The 16,697-nt window shown below is 38.8% G+C and overlaps 1 protein-coding gene across 6 annotated transcripts in view; it reads left to right on the top strand.

The window, feature by feature from the left end:
- Positions 1-16,697, top strand: part of CUTC (cutC copper transporter) — a 40,808-nt gene that overhangs the window by 16,022 nt on the left and 8,089 nt on the right. For 5 of the 6 annotated variants that reach the window (XM_060171503.1, XM_016191358.2, XM_007530261.3 and 2 more), the window contains 4 exons: positions 4,005-4,214; positions 6,347-6,382; positions 9,208-9,341; positions 11,464-11,491. In XM_060171503.1, coding sequence (XP_060027486.1) covers positions 4,005-4,214; positions 6,347-6,382; positions 9,208-9,341; positions 11,464-11,491 — 408 coding nt within the window. The remainder of the gene's footprint in view (positions 1-4,004; positions 4,215-6,346; positions 6,383-9,207; positions 9,342-11,463; positions 11,492-16,697) is intronic. The other variant, XM_016191357.2, reaches the window with a different exon arrangement.

Below are 16,697 nucleotides of genomic sequence, written 5' to 3'. Positions count from 1 at the left end.
TCAACCAGGTGTGTCACCACCTGACCCCTCCCCTAATATCTTCATTTCTTTACATTAAGCTGTATTTCTATCTGATGGAATTTTCTTTCTGCCTGACGTGGTTTTTTTCCCCCCCTTTTGTTTGTTTGTCTTGTCATCATCAGGCTTTTATTGGTCTAGGATGACTTTTTCAGATAGAGACAGAGGCAAAGAGGCTACAGCAAAAAAAAGTCATAGCACTGAAGTTTCCTCCAATGTGGTAGGGACTCTTCTCAATAAAGAAGAACATTTCCTGGCATTTCTATGAAATCTTGAGGACATATCTGTAAATTTGAATGCAATCTTTTTTTTTTTTTAACAGTGACTATTAAGTACTGGGCATATTGCTATCCCATGCAAAATTGGGATCCATTAGTAAGAAAAAGAAGTAAATTTATATTGGGCAAATAACTAATAGGACTTGCTACAGAACTTATTATTGGGGTTTATGAGATAGTGGTGAAATTACTTGTGTCATATTTTAAGTACTTTTTAAGCTTTTCCTTTTAAAAATAATTTTATTGGGTGGGGGAGATAGTGTAATAGTTACACAAAGAGACTCTCATGCCTGAGGCTCCAAAGTCCCAGTTTCAACCCCCCCATACCACCATAAGCCAGAGCTGAGCAGTGCTGTGGTTTAAAAAAAAAAAATCATTTTATTGGGGCTTAGTGGTTTACAGTATAGTTCTTGACACATGGGTAGAATCTCGTATCTCACCATGATAGATGTCTCAAAACAACAACTTAAGTCCTTTTCCATCATCACGCACTAGGATCCCTCCTTTCCCCATATTTAAATAATTTTATTCATAGACTTCTATATAAAATAAAAAATAAGTAGGGGCAGGGGTAAATAGCATGATGACTTTGTAATGTCAATATTTTTATTGTTGTAGTTTTTGTTATTGATGTCGCTGTTGGATAGGACAGAGAGAAATGGAGAAAGGAGGGGAAGACAGAGAGGGGGAGAGAAAGACACCTGCAGACCTGCTTCACCGCTTGTGGAGTGACTCCCCTGCAGGTGGGGACCCGGGGGCTCCAACCAGGATCCTTATGCGGGTCCTTGAGCTTTGCGCCACCTACACTTAACCCATTGTTGCACTAGCGCCCGACCCCCAGCATGATGATTTTGTAAAGACACTGTCATGCCTGAGGCTCCATAGTCCCAGGTTCAATTCCCCCCCACACCACCATAAGCCAGAGCTGAGCAGTGTTCTGGTTAAAAAAATAATAATAAAATAATAATAGTGGTAGAACTTTGATTCATCTTTTAAAAAAATTGTATTATCTTTATTTATTTATTAGAGATAGCCAGAAATTGAGAGGGTAGGGGGAGACAGAGAGGGAGAGAGACAGAGATACCTGCAACACTGCTTCACCACTTGTGAAGCTTTCCCCCTGCAGGTGGGGACTGGGGCCTCGAACCTGGGTCCTTATGCTTAGTAACGTGTACTCAACCAGGTGCGCCACTACCTGGCCCCTAAAAACTTTAGAACTATGCAACCATTTCACACTTTTTAAAATTAATATTTTTGGTGTGTGTTTGAGAGAGAGGCCATATATTACTGCTTCATCATATATGATTCTAGGAATTGAACTCAGAGCTCAAGAATACAAGCCACCCACTGGTCCACTTTCTTGGCTCCCTCTACAGTATGTTCTCTCTTTTTTTTTTTTTTAAGATTTTATTTATTTATTAACAAGAAAGATAGCAGGAAAGAAAGAACCAGACATCACTCTGGTACATGTGCTGCCTAGGATTGAACTCAGGACCTCATGCTTGATAGTCTAATGCTTTATCCACTGTGCCACCTCCTGATCACCAGTACGCTCTTTAGAGCTGTAAACAATCAGAATAGGAAGATCAGATCTTAGGTAAGACACCGGCAGAACATTGAGATTGGTTGTTAATACACTTTCCTTTTAAATAATATTTATTCTAATGAGAGTGAGAGAGAGATTGAGAGACTCCAGAGCACTGTTCAGCTCTGGTTTATGGTGGTGCTAGGGACTGAAGCTGGAATCTCAAAGTCTCAGGCACAAGGTGTTTTGCATTATGCTGTCTCACTATCTTGGTTATTACACTTTCTTTTTTAAAATTTTATTTTAGCTATTTACTGATGCTTTGTTATTTGTTTATTATTAGATACAGAGAGAAATTGAGAGAAGAGGGAGACAGAGAGACACCTGCAGCTCTGCTTCACCATTCTTGAAGCTTCCCCCTGCAGGTGGGGACTAAAGGCTTGAACCTGGGACCTTATGCACTGTAATGTGTGAGCTCAATCAGCTGTCACCACTCAGCCACTAATTTTTTTTTCAGTCAGAGATACAGAGAAAAAGATGAAGAGAGTGAGAGACCACAGCTGTGTTTGTCTCTGGCTTATGGTGGTACTGGGGATTTTTTCTTTTTCTTTTTCTTTTTTTTTTTTTAATTTACTTTTAATGAGAAAAATACAGAGAGTGTGGTCCGGGAGATGGTGTAGTGGATAAAGCTTTGGATTCTCAAGATGAGGTCCTGAGTTCAATCTCCAGCAGCTCATGTACCAGGGTGGTGTGTTGTTCATTCTTTCTTTCCTCCTATCTTTCTCATTAATAAACAATATCTTTAAAGCGAGAGAGAGAAAGAGGAATACAGAGAGAAAGATACACAAACCAGGAACACTGCTCAGCTCTGGCTTATGCTGGTACTGGGATTGGACCGGAAATCTGAGAGCCTCAAGCAGGAAAGTCTTTTGCATAACCATTATGCCGTCTCCCCAGCACAAATATTTTTTAAAAACATTTATTTCTTTCATGAACATTAGGGAGAGAGAGGGAGATGCCAGTGTAGCACTGTCATTTGCAATGCCAGATAACGATGTCAGGAATCAGGAGCTCATGTTTATGAATTCAGAACTCTTGGCCTGACTCTACTGGTGTTACTGGCATTCTGTAAGTACTCACAAGTACTTATAGAATGCGATAACTGCTGAGGCTCCAGAGTCCCAGGTTCAATCCCCTGTACTACTATAAACCAGAGCTGATCAGTGCTTTGGTAAAATAATAATAATAATAATAAATACAATAACTGAGGTAGGGGTATATAGCATAATGGTTATACAAAGAAACTCCCATGCCTGAGGCTCCAGAGTCCCAGGTGCAATCCCCCACACTACCAAAAACCAGAGCTGAGCACTGCTCTGGTTAAAAAAAAAAAAAAAATTAGGGAGTCAGGTGCTAGCACAGCAGGTTAAGCGCATGTGGCACAAAGCTCAAGGACTGGAGTAAGAATCCTGGTTCGAGCCCCCTGCTCCCCACCTGCAGGGGAGTCACTTCACAGGTGGTGAAGCAGGTCTGCAGGTATCTGTCTCTCCCCCTCTCTGTCTTCCCCTCCTCTCTTGATTTCTGTCTGTCCTATCAAACAACGACAACATTAATAACAACAACAAAAATAACTACAATAACAATAAAAAAGGACAGAAAAAAGGGGAAATAAATAAAAATTTAAAAAATTAAAATGGCAGTAACTGCTTTCTAATTTCACTTAACTTACACAATATGCCCAATTTTTCTCACTGGCCTCCTTCCTTTTAGGGCTACCTTTCTGTGGTTTCTTTAGTCAACTCTTCCTTGTAGTAGTGATACATAAGAGCAAATGGAAAGACCAAAAATACTGACTTTTTGAGCTTTTTTGCTCATTGTAAATTATTTATTTATTTATTCCCTTTTGTTGCCCTTGTTGTTTTGTTGTAGTTATTATTGATGTTGTTGTTGGATAGGACAGAGAGAAATGGAGAGGAGGGGAAGACCGCAAGGGGGAGAGAAAGACAGACATCTGCAGACCTGCTTCACCGCCTGTGAAGCGACTCCCCTGCAGGTGGGGAGGCGGGGGCTCGAACCAGGATCCTTAGGCCAGGCCCTGTGCTTTGCGCCACATGCGCTTAACCCGCTGCGCTACCACCCGACTCCCTCTCATTGTAAATTTTAATTAATCTGCTTTCTTGTAGGTGTCCTTCAAGTAGTGAAGCAGTGCGTACAGATCCCAGTTTTTGTGATGATTAGGCCACGTGGGGGTGATTTTTTATATTCAGATCGTGAAGTGGAGGTGATGAAGGCTGACATTCATCTTGCCAAGCTTTATGGTGCTGATGGTTTAGTATTTGGAGCATTGACTGAGGATGGACATATTGACAAAGAGCTGTGCATGTCACTTGTGGGTAAGAACAAGTGGACATTAGCAGCAGGTTAAATGCATGTGGTGCGAAGCGCAAGGACTGGCATAAGAATCCTGGTTCTGGTGAAGCAGGTCTGCAGGTGTCTGTCTTTCTCTCCCCCTCTCTGTCTTCCTCTCCTCTCTCCATTTCTCTCTGTCCTATCTAACAACGACAACATCATCAACAACAACAAAAACAAAAACAAGGAACAAAAAGGAAAATAAATAAATATTAAAAAAAAAGAATTTGAATCTGGCAGCTTGGAAGATGCACTCAATTTACAAGCATGAGATTTGGAATTAGATCTCTAGCATTGTATGTGCCAAAGTAATGTTCTGGTTCTTTCTCTTCCTAATTCTTACATTGATAAATAAGTGCATCTTGAAAGAAAGAAAGAAAGAAAGAAAGAGAAGAAGGAAGGAATAAAAAGAAATAAGAGTTTGCATATGAGTCTAAAATGTTCTAGTGATAATTACATTCATATTCTTCATACAGAAAAATATGGTAATGGTGGATGTAGCTCTTTAGGAGAGTGCGTACTTTGCATGTATAAGACCTAGGGTTTGATCCTAGACATAACGTTCCCACAACCCCACCCTCCCATAAAAAAAAAGGAAGGAAGAAAGAAGATAAAAAAGGAAGGAAGGAGAGAAAGAGAAAAAGAAAGAAAAGAAAAAGAAAGGAAGGAAGGAGGGGCCAGGCAGTGGCACACCTGGTTAAGCGCTCACATTACAGTGCAAGGACCCAGGTTCAAGCCTGATCCCAATCTGCAGGGGGAAAGCTTCACAAGTGGTGAAGCAGGGCCACAGGTGTCTTTCTGTCTTTCTCGCTCTCTATCTCCCATCCCCTCTCAATTTCTCTCTGTCTCTATGCAATATTAAATAAACAAACATATAAAAAAAGAAAGAAAGAAAGGAAGGAAAATGAGACTGGGTCTAGTTTTGAACTGACAATATGCTTGAGGCTCCCAATTTCCCAGTATCCCATGTGCCAAAGTTGAACTCTGAGTTCTACCTCTCATTCTGTCTCTGTTTCATTTGAAACTCTTTCCTGTATGTGTAAATAAAATTTTATGAAGATTTTATGTATTAATTAGAAAGACAGAGAGAGAGAGAAAGAACCAGACATCATTCTTGTACATGTGCTTGAGAGTCTAATGCTTTATCCACTGCACCATTTCCTGGAGCACTAAATAATTTTTTTTAATGTGATCCCAAAACAGATTTCTCAGTCATACTTGCAGATACTTACACTAACCTATTTTTAGCAGTGCTTAGTAGTTATTTAGCTGTTTGGAGTAAAGGGTATGTGTGGCAGTCCTCACAACTCTCTTCAATTGCTCTAGATGATGTTCTGCTATCTAAACTCAACAAATTAGGTTAAGGAAGTTACTTGATTCCATTAACTACTGCACCAAAAACTTCAAAAGCTAAAGCATTTGTTTAGTGTAGCAGTATGTTAAAGGAACAGAAGCAAGCTATTTTAACTAGTAGTCCAAAGTATTTCTCAAAAAAGATTCTCATATTGTTTTTTGACCTTCTAGCTAATATTAAGTAATTGTCCTCTCCGATATAAATAATAGATATAACTCTGCCTTTTTAGTTGCCAGTTCATATAATTTTTTTACTTCTTACAAAGAGTAAATGACCATTTTTTAACTATGAAAATTAGATTAGTAGTAAAAGGGCTTTTGAGTTTTTAAGACTTTGTTTTACTATTAATTTAGTTCAATGTCTTCACTCCTTGGGACAAGGGAATATAAAAATTTTCTTCCTGGGAGTCAGGAGGTAGCACAGGTGGCACAGAGCGCAAGGACCAGCGTAAGGATCCCAGTTTGAGCCCCCAGCTCCCTACCTGTGTGTGGGGGGTCGCTTCACAGGCGGTGAAGCAGGTTTGCAGGTATCTGTCTTTCTGTCCCCCTCTCTGTCTTCTCTGCCTCTCTCCATTTCTCTCTGTCCTATCCAACAACAATGACATCAGTAAGAACAACAATAATAACTGCAGCAATAAAACAAGGGCAACAAAAGGGAAAATAAATAAATAAATAAATAAATATTTTTAAAAAGTTCTTCCTGACATGATGGATTCAGTGATGAGCTCTTCATTCACATTGTTATGTAACTTTCTTTTTATAGCTATTTGCCGTCCTCTGCCTGTCACTTTCCACCGAGGTGAGTCCTTTCTTTTCTTTTTTTATTTTCCGTAACTGGGGCCTTGTGTATATCGAGTTTTATCACTCTGGCTGCCTTTTTATTCTGCTAGGTAGACAGTCAGACAGACTGGTGCACCTCTCATAACATTTGTAAATTTATTTATTTATTTTTAATTATCTTTATTCTGTAGAAACTGCCATAAGTCTACAACAACAATAAAAAAACAAGGGGAACAAAAGGGTAAATAAATAATTAAAATATATATATTTTTTATTTATAGGGGCCAGGTGGTGGCACACCTAGTTGAGTCCACATGTTACAATGCACAAGGACATAGGTTTAAGCCCCTTGTCCCCACCTGCAAGGGGAAAGTTTTGAGAGTGGTGAAGCAGTGCTGCAGGTGTATCTGTTTCTCCTCCTCTCTATCTCCCCCTTCCCTCTTAATTTCTTTTTAAAAAATATTTATTTATTTATTCCATTTTTGTTGCCCTTGTTTTATTGATGTCAATGTTGTTGGATAGGACAGAGAGAAATGGGGAGGGGAGGGGAAGACAGAGAGGGGGAGAGAAAGATAGACACCTGCAGATCTGCTTCACCACCTGTGAAGTGACTCCCCTGTAGGTGGGGAGGCGGGGGCTCCAACTGGGATCCTCACACCGAATATTTCCATTTTATTTATTTTTTTTAAAGATTTTATTTATTAATTAATGGGAAACATAGGAGAGAGAAAGAGCCAGACATCACTCTGGTAGATGTGCTGCTGGGGATTGAACTCAGAACCTCATGCTTGAGAGTCTAATGCTTTATCCACTGCACCACCTCCTGGACCACAGTATTTCCATTTTATAAATAAAAATCAAAAAAATATATACTCTGGAAAAAAAAAGTCACAGGCTCATAGCTGTCTTGGCCAGTGCTCTGCTTTGCCATGCGCAAACTCAAGGTTCCAGCCAGCCCTAAACACAGTGGAGGAATCTCTGGTGCTATAGTTTTCTCCCATCTCTCTCTCTACCTCTGTATCTGAAAAAGCCAGTTTAGAGCAGTGAAGCCCTAGAGATGACAACAAGAAAAAGGAAAAGAGAGCTAAGTCATGTGTACAAATACAAAACTCACTGGTTATAAAAGAAGTTTGATCCAAATTGTATTTGGAAAGTTAGAATAAATTTAGGCTAATTGCTTGGATTGCTAAAAACAACATACTAATATTTCTGTATAAGACTTATAATTTTTAGTTATCTTTGACAAGAAATATGGAGGCTGAGGATTAGATTATGATCTTTGTTTAATAGATTGTATTTTTTAAATCTTTCTTTTCACCATTCCACTACTAATAATTTCCTTGTAGTTTTCATTGCAAGGAGATGGCCTAAAGTAGGTGGAATATTTACATGCAGAGATAGGAGTATGACACAAACTCTTTCAAGAGGGACTTCTTTAATGCTAGGATTTTCTTATCTTTTATTTTTATTTTATTTGATTTGATTTATTATTGGATAGAGACAGAGAGAAATTGAGAGAGGAGGGGGAGGTAGAGAGGGAGAGAAACAGAGAGATACCTACAGCCCTGCTTCACCACTTGTGAAGCTTTCCCCCTGTGGGTGGGGACCTGAGGCTTGAACTTGGGTCCTTGCACACTGTAATGTGAGCGCTTAACCAGGTGCACCACCACCTGGCCCCATTAATGCCAGGATTTTTACAATACCCATAAGTTTTTTTTTTTAGATGAATATGTGTATCTAATTGTTACAAATTAAATTGACTTTGGCTTTGATTTTTTTTTTTTCCTGCCAAGGCTTTGTTGGGACTCTGTGTCTACAAGATTCTACTGCTCCCAGTGGACTCTCTTCTTTCTACCTTTTTAAAAATGTTCTATTTTGATAGAGGCAGAGAGAAATTGAGAGGGAAGCGGGAGATAGAATGGCAGAGAGAGAGAGACTGGCAGTACTGCTTCACAGTTCCTGAAGCTTTCCTTCTGCAGGTAGGAATTGGGGGCTTGACCCCAGATCCTTGCACACTGTAACATGTTCATTCAACCAGGTGAGCGGCAAGCTGGCCCCTGTATCTTTTTTCCAGACAGAAGATGAGAGACAGAGAGGAGAGACATTTGATACCACATATGAAACTGCCCCTAGGCATAGTGCTCCTTTGTGGTAACCAGAGACCTGAGCCTGGGTTCTTATGCATGATAAAGTTTACTTTCACTTGGTGAGTTATCTCTGTGCCCTGACTCTGAGTTGTTTTTAAAACTCCATTTTGGGTGGGGGTAGATAGCATAGTCATTATGCAAAAAGACTTGGCACAGAAGCTCCAAAGTTCCAGGGGTTTTTTGTTTGTTTGTTTGTTTTTGAGGGGAGTCATCACTGATCTAAAATTCCAAGTTTAATCCACCACACTACTATAAGCCAGAGTTGAGCAGTGCTCTGGTGTTAAAAAAAAAAAAATCATTTTGGTGGGGGATTAGTGGTTTACAGGACAGTTCTTGACACATAGGTAAAATTTCTCATTTCACCATGATAGATGTCTCAAAACAATCTCACCCCCAACTTAAGTCTGGTGATATTTTCTCTGCCATTTTCTTATATCAGATATTTTTGTTATTATATTCTCCAACTACACATGCCTGCTCTTCTCCTTTATAAATGTGCATGATAACCCCCCCAAGAATACTTGTAAATATGTATAGAAAGCTATGTCACCCTAACTGTACTCTGATAAAACGGAATGCTCCCTCATCTTTTTTTTTTTTTTAACATTTACCATCAGGCTTCCCAAGTTGAGTTGTTTTTTTAAGCCAATAAATCTGTTCTTAAAAAAAAAATTCAAAACAATTTTATTTATTTCAGCCTTTGACATGGTTCATGACCCAATGGAAGCTTTAGAGACTCTAATAACTTTAGGTTTTGAACGAGTATTGACCAGTGGATGTGACAGTTCGGCACTAGAAGGGCTTCCCCTAATAAAGAGACTCATGGAGCAGGTATACACAGTTTATTTCATCTCTTTTTGTGAAAAATCTGGAGAATCGATTGTTCCGCTAGGTTGTAAAGCTAAATATTGTTGACTATAAGGGACAGTGAATAGGCTGTCTATCTACTTGTATTTCTTATTTGTCATTAATGTTTCTAGCAATCAAAACATGCAAAGTATAGTGTGTAGGATTCTGATCTGACTGGAATAATGGCAGCAAATTCTGCCTTTTTCTGCCACCTTTAAGCTACATTTTCATATTCTCAGTCTGTATGTCAAATGTGATAATTATCATTTGAAGGTGAATTCTAAAATTAAGATTTTATTCTTTCACCTCTTCCCAACTCTCAAGATAAGAAATGCATTTTTTTCTTTTGCCATGTTAGTGTCATTTGTAGAACAATCAGAAGATGGCTTTGTAACTGTTCTTCCTTTATTTATTGGACATAGTCCACATAGTGAGTATGAACTTTGGAGATGACAAAATTCTAGATTTGAGACTGACGTTTGGCACTTACTTGTTTTGTAATGTTGTATGGATTATTAACCTTTAAACTTTTTGTTTATTCATGTGTGGAAACTGAGATAAGTGTAGTATTTCCTTGTAGGTTTGTTCTGGGGACGGTAGAGACAGAATGTGTTAAGAGTCTTAGCATAGTGCTCTACATATAATAGATATTAATACATACATTACTGTTTTTATTAATTAAAGTATTTAGTATGACTTTGTAAATATTTGCTTATGCTCACTTTTCTCTAGTTATGAAAGTAATTCTCAGAAATTTCACTTAAGGGTTTGTTGTGACTTTGCTAGTCTAGAATTTACTGGTTTTACAAACTGTGCACTAGGCATATGTTAGGTGCAGGTCATTTTTACTGTAGGGTGGTCAAGATTGTGTGTTTGTGTGTAGTTTCTGCTCTTCCAGTCTAATGCATATTAGGCACTCTTTACTATTTTTTTCCAAAAAATTCTTAATGGTTTATAGTATTATAAGATTTAAAAAATACAGTTTCACGTGTGTATATACATACATGAGTTATACACATATAACCCACTCTGCCTACCCCCATACAGGCACAGAAAAATCCTTTTAGGCTGGCGCAGTAGCTTAGTTGTATAGTGTGCTACTTTGCCGTGTGCATTTACAATCCAGGTTTAAGCTTGGCCTCCATTGTACTAAAGGGAGCTTTGGTGCTGTGGTCTCCTTTACTCTCTCTGCTTCTCTCTCTCTCTCTCTCTCCATATATATATATATATATATATATAATTAATCACTGAATATATATATACCAGAACACTGTTCAGCTCTGGCTTATAGTGATGCAGGGGTTTGAACCTGGGACTTTGGGGCACCAGGCATGAGAGTCTTTTTGCATAACTATTATGCTCTCTACCCTTGCCCTTGATTTTCTTTTAAACTTTATTTGACAGGACAGAGAAATTAAGAGGGAAAGGGGTGGCCTGGGAGGTGGTATAGTGGATAAAGCATTGGACTCTTAAACAAGAGGCAAAAGGCTTAGAGGCGGAGAGAGAGAGAGACATCTGCAGCACTGCTTCCCTGTAGGAGGGGATTGGGTCCTTGTAGGTGGTAACACATGCACTTAGCCAGGTGCACCACTACACACCCTACCCACCCCCAAATTTTAACAACAGGCACTTACAATAAAGCAGGCAATTTCAATAGACTACTATTTTTAAAAATGTTGTGGGAACGCACTGAAGAGGAATTAATCCTAGATTCGAGGGATGGGACTGGCTATAGTTAAATTCTCTAGAAGAAAATACATCCATGTATTGTAATAAGTGTGTAATAAGTAACAGTTATTTGAAGGATGATTAGAAATTACCCATCTAAAAGAGTTAGGGGGAGGGGCAACAAAATGGGGAATGATTCATGCAGAAGAAATAATAGATGCAAAAGACCTGGAAACAAAAGTGGACTTAGTTTATTAAGGTTGAAGAAAGACTAAAATGTTACATTCAAGAGAAGAATATATAAATTATTAAAAAATAAGCACTAGTAATAGTTTTAAAATATTAATATATTTATATTTCTGTTCTCAGGGCCTTATTTCATTTACTAGTAACATGTTAAAACTTGTTCATTTTTTTCTTTCTCTTTTTTTTTCAGGCAAAAGGCAGAATTGTGGTTATGCCAGGTATGTATCCATTCAACAGCTGGACACCAGACTATAGTGGACAAGATGCAAAGGAGTCAGGACAGTGGGTGGGGGAGGGTATTGGTACTTATTGTTAAGAGACAAGAATTTATAATTTGATTAAAATTTAAAATAAGGAAGTTTGTGCTAGAATTTAAAACTTTAGATAAGAGCTGAAACATTCTAACTTTAAAAAAAAATTATCTTTATTTATTGGATAGAGACAGCCAGAAATTGAGGAGGTAAGGGGAGATACAGAGGGAGACAGAGAGATACCTGCAGCACTGCTTTACCACTTGCCAAGGTTTCCTCCTGCAGGTGGAGACCAGGGCTTGAACCTGTCTCCTTGTGCATTATAACGTGTGCTCAACCAGGTGTGCCACCCACCACAGGCCCTTAGGACTGAAACGAGTTAGCTCACAGAGGGACAGGAGAACTGATTAGGATTTCTTCATGTTTGCTTTCTTACAATTTTGTGAATATCAGTATTTATCTCTGGTGATGTACAGTAGTTTCAATGCTGCTACACTGAGTTAAGGTCGAATGTCCTACTTGTTAATAACCAATTTCTTAGGTGATATATATATAATACAGAGTTTATGAAAATCTCTGGCCACCAAATTCTAGAAAAATTTGATCATATGCACCTAGTAATAAACATAATATCAATTAAGTAGATAGTGCCACATTAGAATTGGACAATTTTTAGGGGCCTGGTGGTGGCTCACGCACATGGTTGAGCACTATGTTAGAATTGGACAATTTTTGGGCAGGGGTAGAGAGCATAATGGTTATGCAAACAGACTGTCAAGCCTGAGGCTCCAAAGTCCCAGGTCAATCCCCCTGCACCATCATAAACCAGAGCTGATCAGTGCTCTGGTAAAAAAAAAAGAATTGGACTTTTTTTTTTTTTTTTGGCCTCCAGGGTTATTGCTGAGGTTCGGTGCCTGCACTATGAATTCACTGCTCCTGGAAGCCAATTTTTCCCCTTTGTTGCCCATCGGTGTTGTTGTTACTATTATTGTTGTCGTTGGTGTTGGATAGGACAGAGAGAAATGGAGAGAGGAGGGGAAGACAGAGAGGGGTAGAGAAAGACAGGCACCTGCAGACCTGTTTCACTGCCTGTGAAGCGACTCCCCTGCAGGTGGGGAGCCTGGGGCTCGAACCACGATTCTTCCACAGGTCGTTGCGCTTCGCTCCACGTGTACTTAACCCTCCATGCTACCGCCTGGCCCCTGAATTGGACAGTTTTTATAAAGGACTAGATAAGGATATCAGGGAGCACCAATATGAAAAAAATTAAAAATCAGTTTTTCTTATATTAAATTTCTCAAACTAGGGAGTTGGGTGGTAGCACAGTAGGTTAAGCGCATGTGGCACGAAGCGCAAGGACCCGTAGGAATCCCAGTTCGAGACCCGGCTCCCCACCTGCAGGGGCGTCGCTTCACAGGTGGTGAAGCAGGTCTGCAGATGTCTTATCTTTCTCTGCCCCCGTCTTCCCCTCCTCTCGCCATTTCTTTTCGTCCTACCCAACAACAACGATATCAATAATAACAACAACAACAGCAATAAACCAACAAGGGCGACAAAAGAGAATAAATAAATAAATATTTTTAAAAAATTCTCAAACTTATAAAAATAGAAAATTAGTGTAATAGTTTAACATTTTACCATTTTTCTCATCTTTTTTTATCATGAGATACTTTAAATTAAAGATGAAATAACACTTTATTTTTATACATCTTTAAAAACGTAAGGATATCTTACTGTAACCACAGTGCCATTTGTAGGCCTATCCAAAAACAAACAAAAAAAAAAAATCTAAGCAGATAATATCATTTGAATACTCAACTAATAGTCTCCTTTCTATAGTTGTCCCCAGAATATTATTTATAGCTGATATGAACTAGAATCTTCTTCAGGAATGTGGAGCCTTTTTTCTACCAAGGACCATTTTTTTGGTTTATAAAAATTAAACAAATCATAACATCAGTCATAGACCTTATAATATATCAATTTAAAAGTTACCACTAGGGGGAGTCAGGCAGTAGCGCAGCTGGTTAAGCGCAAGTGGCACAAAGCACAAGGACCAGCACCAGCTTAAGGATCCTGATTCGAGCCCCCCCCCCCCATCCCCATCAGCAGGGGAGTCACTTCACAAGTGGTAGCAGGTCTGTAGGTGTCTTTCTCTCCCCCTCTCTATTTTCCCCTCCTTTCTCCGTTTCTCTCTGTCATATCCAACAACGACAATTACAACAATAAAAAAACAAAACAAACAAAAACAAAATAAAACAAAACAAAAAAAAAGGGCAACAAAAGGGAATAAAATTTTTTTTTTAAAGCGAAAAAAAAAAGTTACCACTAAGGGAGTCGGGTAGTGCAGTGGGTTAAGCATACGTGGCGCAAAGCACAAGGACTGGCTTAATGATCCCTGTTAGAGCCCCCGGCTCCCCCTCACAAGCAGTAAAGCAGGTCTGCAGGTATCTTTCTCTCCCCCTCTCTGTTTTTCCCTCCTCTCTCCATTTCTCTCTGTCCTATCCAACAATGACGACATCAATAACAACAATAATAACTACAATAAAACAAAGGCAACAAAAGGGAATAAATAAATATTAAAAGAAATAATGACAGATGCAAATGAACTTTTTAAAGGAGACCAGGTAGAGAAATAGTGTCATAAATTTAGGAAGCTTTCACCTGATTAATGAACAGTTAGATAGCATCCCTCATATTGAGACCATTAACAGATAAATCCAAGAGTACTAAAGTAACTTACTGAATCTGATGCATTTCCATTTAAAGTTAAATATTTAATCAATATCTCAATGCCCAGACTTTTGAACAATGGTTGATATTGACAGCTATTGTTTAATGTGTAATTATTATATAATCTCCTATGTGCAAGGTATTACTTGGGATGCAGAGTTAAACAAAAAACTACTTCCTCAGGTGATTCACAGTCTTCAGTGAAAAAGATAGTCTATACAAAAATATTTATGTTTAGTTAAACCTTACCCCACAAATACTAATTCCATACCAGGTTCTGTAGGAAGTATGTAAACACGGAATATGAATTAAACCTTTTTTTAAAAAAAGATTTTATTATTTATTTATGAGAAAGATAGGAGGAGAGAGAAAGAACCAGACATCACTCTGGCACATGTGCTGCCAGGGATCAAACTCATGACCTCATGCTTGAGAGTCGAAAGTTTTACTACTGCGCCATCTCCCGGACCACTGAATTAAACCTTCTTAGTTGAGGGCCTTATAGATCTGTAAACATGTTCTTACAATTTCATGTAGACAAGTATCAGCAAGTAAAATTTCCTAGAAAAGTCAGCCTGATGGCCTAATATGTACTTATCATTAAGAAATATAATGGTAAGTAGAACTTGGTTATTTCCTCTAGGGATTTTGATAATGAAACTTCCAATATATTTAGGCTCCATTTCTTTGTATATGAAGAAAGGCTGTTTAGTCAGGACAGGGAGATTAACTCACAGGGTAGTGTATGCACCTTACTACACACAAAGTTCTGGGGTTCAACCCTGGCACCAAGTGGAGCATCATGACGCTGGCAAGTTCCATGGATGGTGGAGCAGTGCTGTTGTGTCTCTTTCCCTTTCACCTCTCTTCTCCCCTCTCTCTCTTCCTCTAAAATAAGAAATGAAAATGTTTTCCCAGGAGTGGTGGTATTGTGCATATGCAAGGCCTTGGCATTGCAGTAGACAACAAAAAAGAAAAATGAAAACTATATAAAGCTAGTTATTTCAGGTTCTAACTGTAAAGATGTTTTAGTCTATTTCTGTTAAATATATGGCCTATATCCTAAAGTTGTGGATAAGCCAACAACATGTAACATGTGTTTTAGTAGTCAAATATTATTTGCTAGGAGGAAATAATATATTTGTATTTTAATTCTTATTTATTGGGGGATAAATGGCTATTTTTTTTATGATCCACAATAAAATATAGTAACAAAAAACAAAATATAGTAGCTTGTACATGTATAACATTGCTCAGTTTTCCACATAGCAATCAGCTCCCTCTGGGTTCTTCTCTGCCATCATGTTCCAGGACCTGGAGCCCCCCCCCCCCCCAGTCCTTTACTTTGGTGTAAACAGCAAACCCAGTCCAAGTTCTGCTTTGTGTATTTTAATTCTTTTTTTTTTTTTTATTGTTAGGGCTTGATGCCTGCACTATGAATATGGAGGACATTTTCCCCCTTTTGTTGCCCTTGTTGTTTATCATTGTTATTATTGTTATTGTTGTCATTGTTGTTGCATAGGACAGAGAGAAATCGAGAAAGGAGGGGAAGACAGAGGGAGAGAGAAAGACAGACACCTGCAGACCTGTTTCACCACCTATGAAGTGACTCCCCTGCAGGTGGGGAGCCGGGGGCTTGAACCAGGATATCTAAGCCGGTCCTTGCGCTTTGCACCATATGTGCTTAACCCGCTGCACTACCACCTAGCCCCCTGTGTATTTTAATTCTTACAAAAGCTTATAAAGTGGGCGATATTATTTCTCTTTTACTGGTGAAAACGAAGTGATGCTTTGAGCCTTTAGGTTATTTAAGGTCACATAGCTAAGAGATAGAGTGATAAAGCCAGGACTCAGATCTGAATTGTATTTCTTAGTCTATTTTTTCTACTTCTCAGGACTTGGTGACTGTACTACTAAGAATATATATATTTCTCAGGACTTGATGACTGTACTAATAAATATATATATATTGTTATTAAAATAAAAAGGACTTGGCTGAGGTGCATAAAGGACTTGGCTATGCCATGGCTGGGAGGAGGTTTAAACAATCAAAGCCTTATTATGGCAGTACAGTAGTACAGGATGTTATAAGTTAGGCACAACAAAATAAGCAATTACTGGCTACTCATTATGGCTGTTGAGGAAAGTCTAAAGAGTTTACTGGCTAGCTGAGTCACATGTGTTTAGTTCCCAGGAGAGGCATCCATGGCAGGCACCTCAAGCACTTTCAGCCAAGATCCATCTGAGCAGGAAAAGAAGCAGGGGGCAAAACGGTCAGACTTCTGGCTGGCTATGTTTAAGTCCATTCAACCCACCCTCAATCCATTGTGTATTTGCACAGATTGTGATGTGATCTGTCACCAGGCTGACATCAGCTGTGTGCTGTGTCCAACATCCTATGGTATTTTTCTTATGGCTGGTATATGTATCACAGCATGTA

This window comes from Erinaceus europaeus, chromosome 14 (assembly GCF_950295315.1).
Source record: "Erinaceus europaeus chromosome 14, mEriEur2.1, whole genome shotgun sequence".
NCBI classification, from domain to species: Eukaryota; Metazoa; Chordata; class Mammalia; order Eulipotyphla; family Erinaceidae; genus Erinaceus; species Erinaceus europaeus.
Note: the sequence above shows the minus strand (reverse complement) of the source record. Positions and strands in the feature narration are given on the sequence as shown.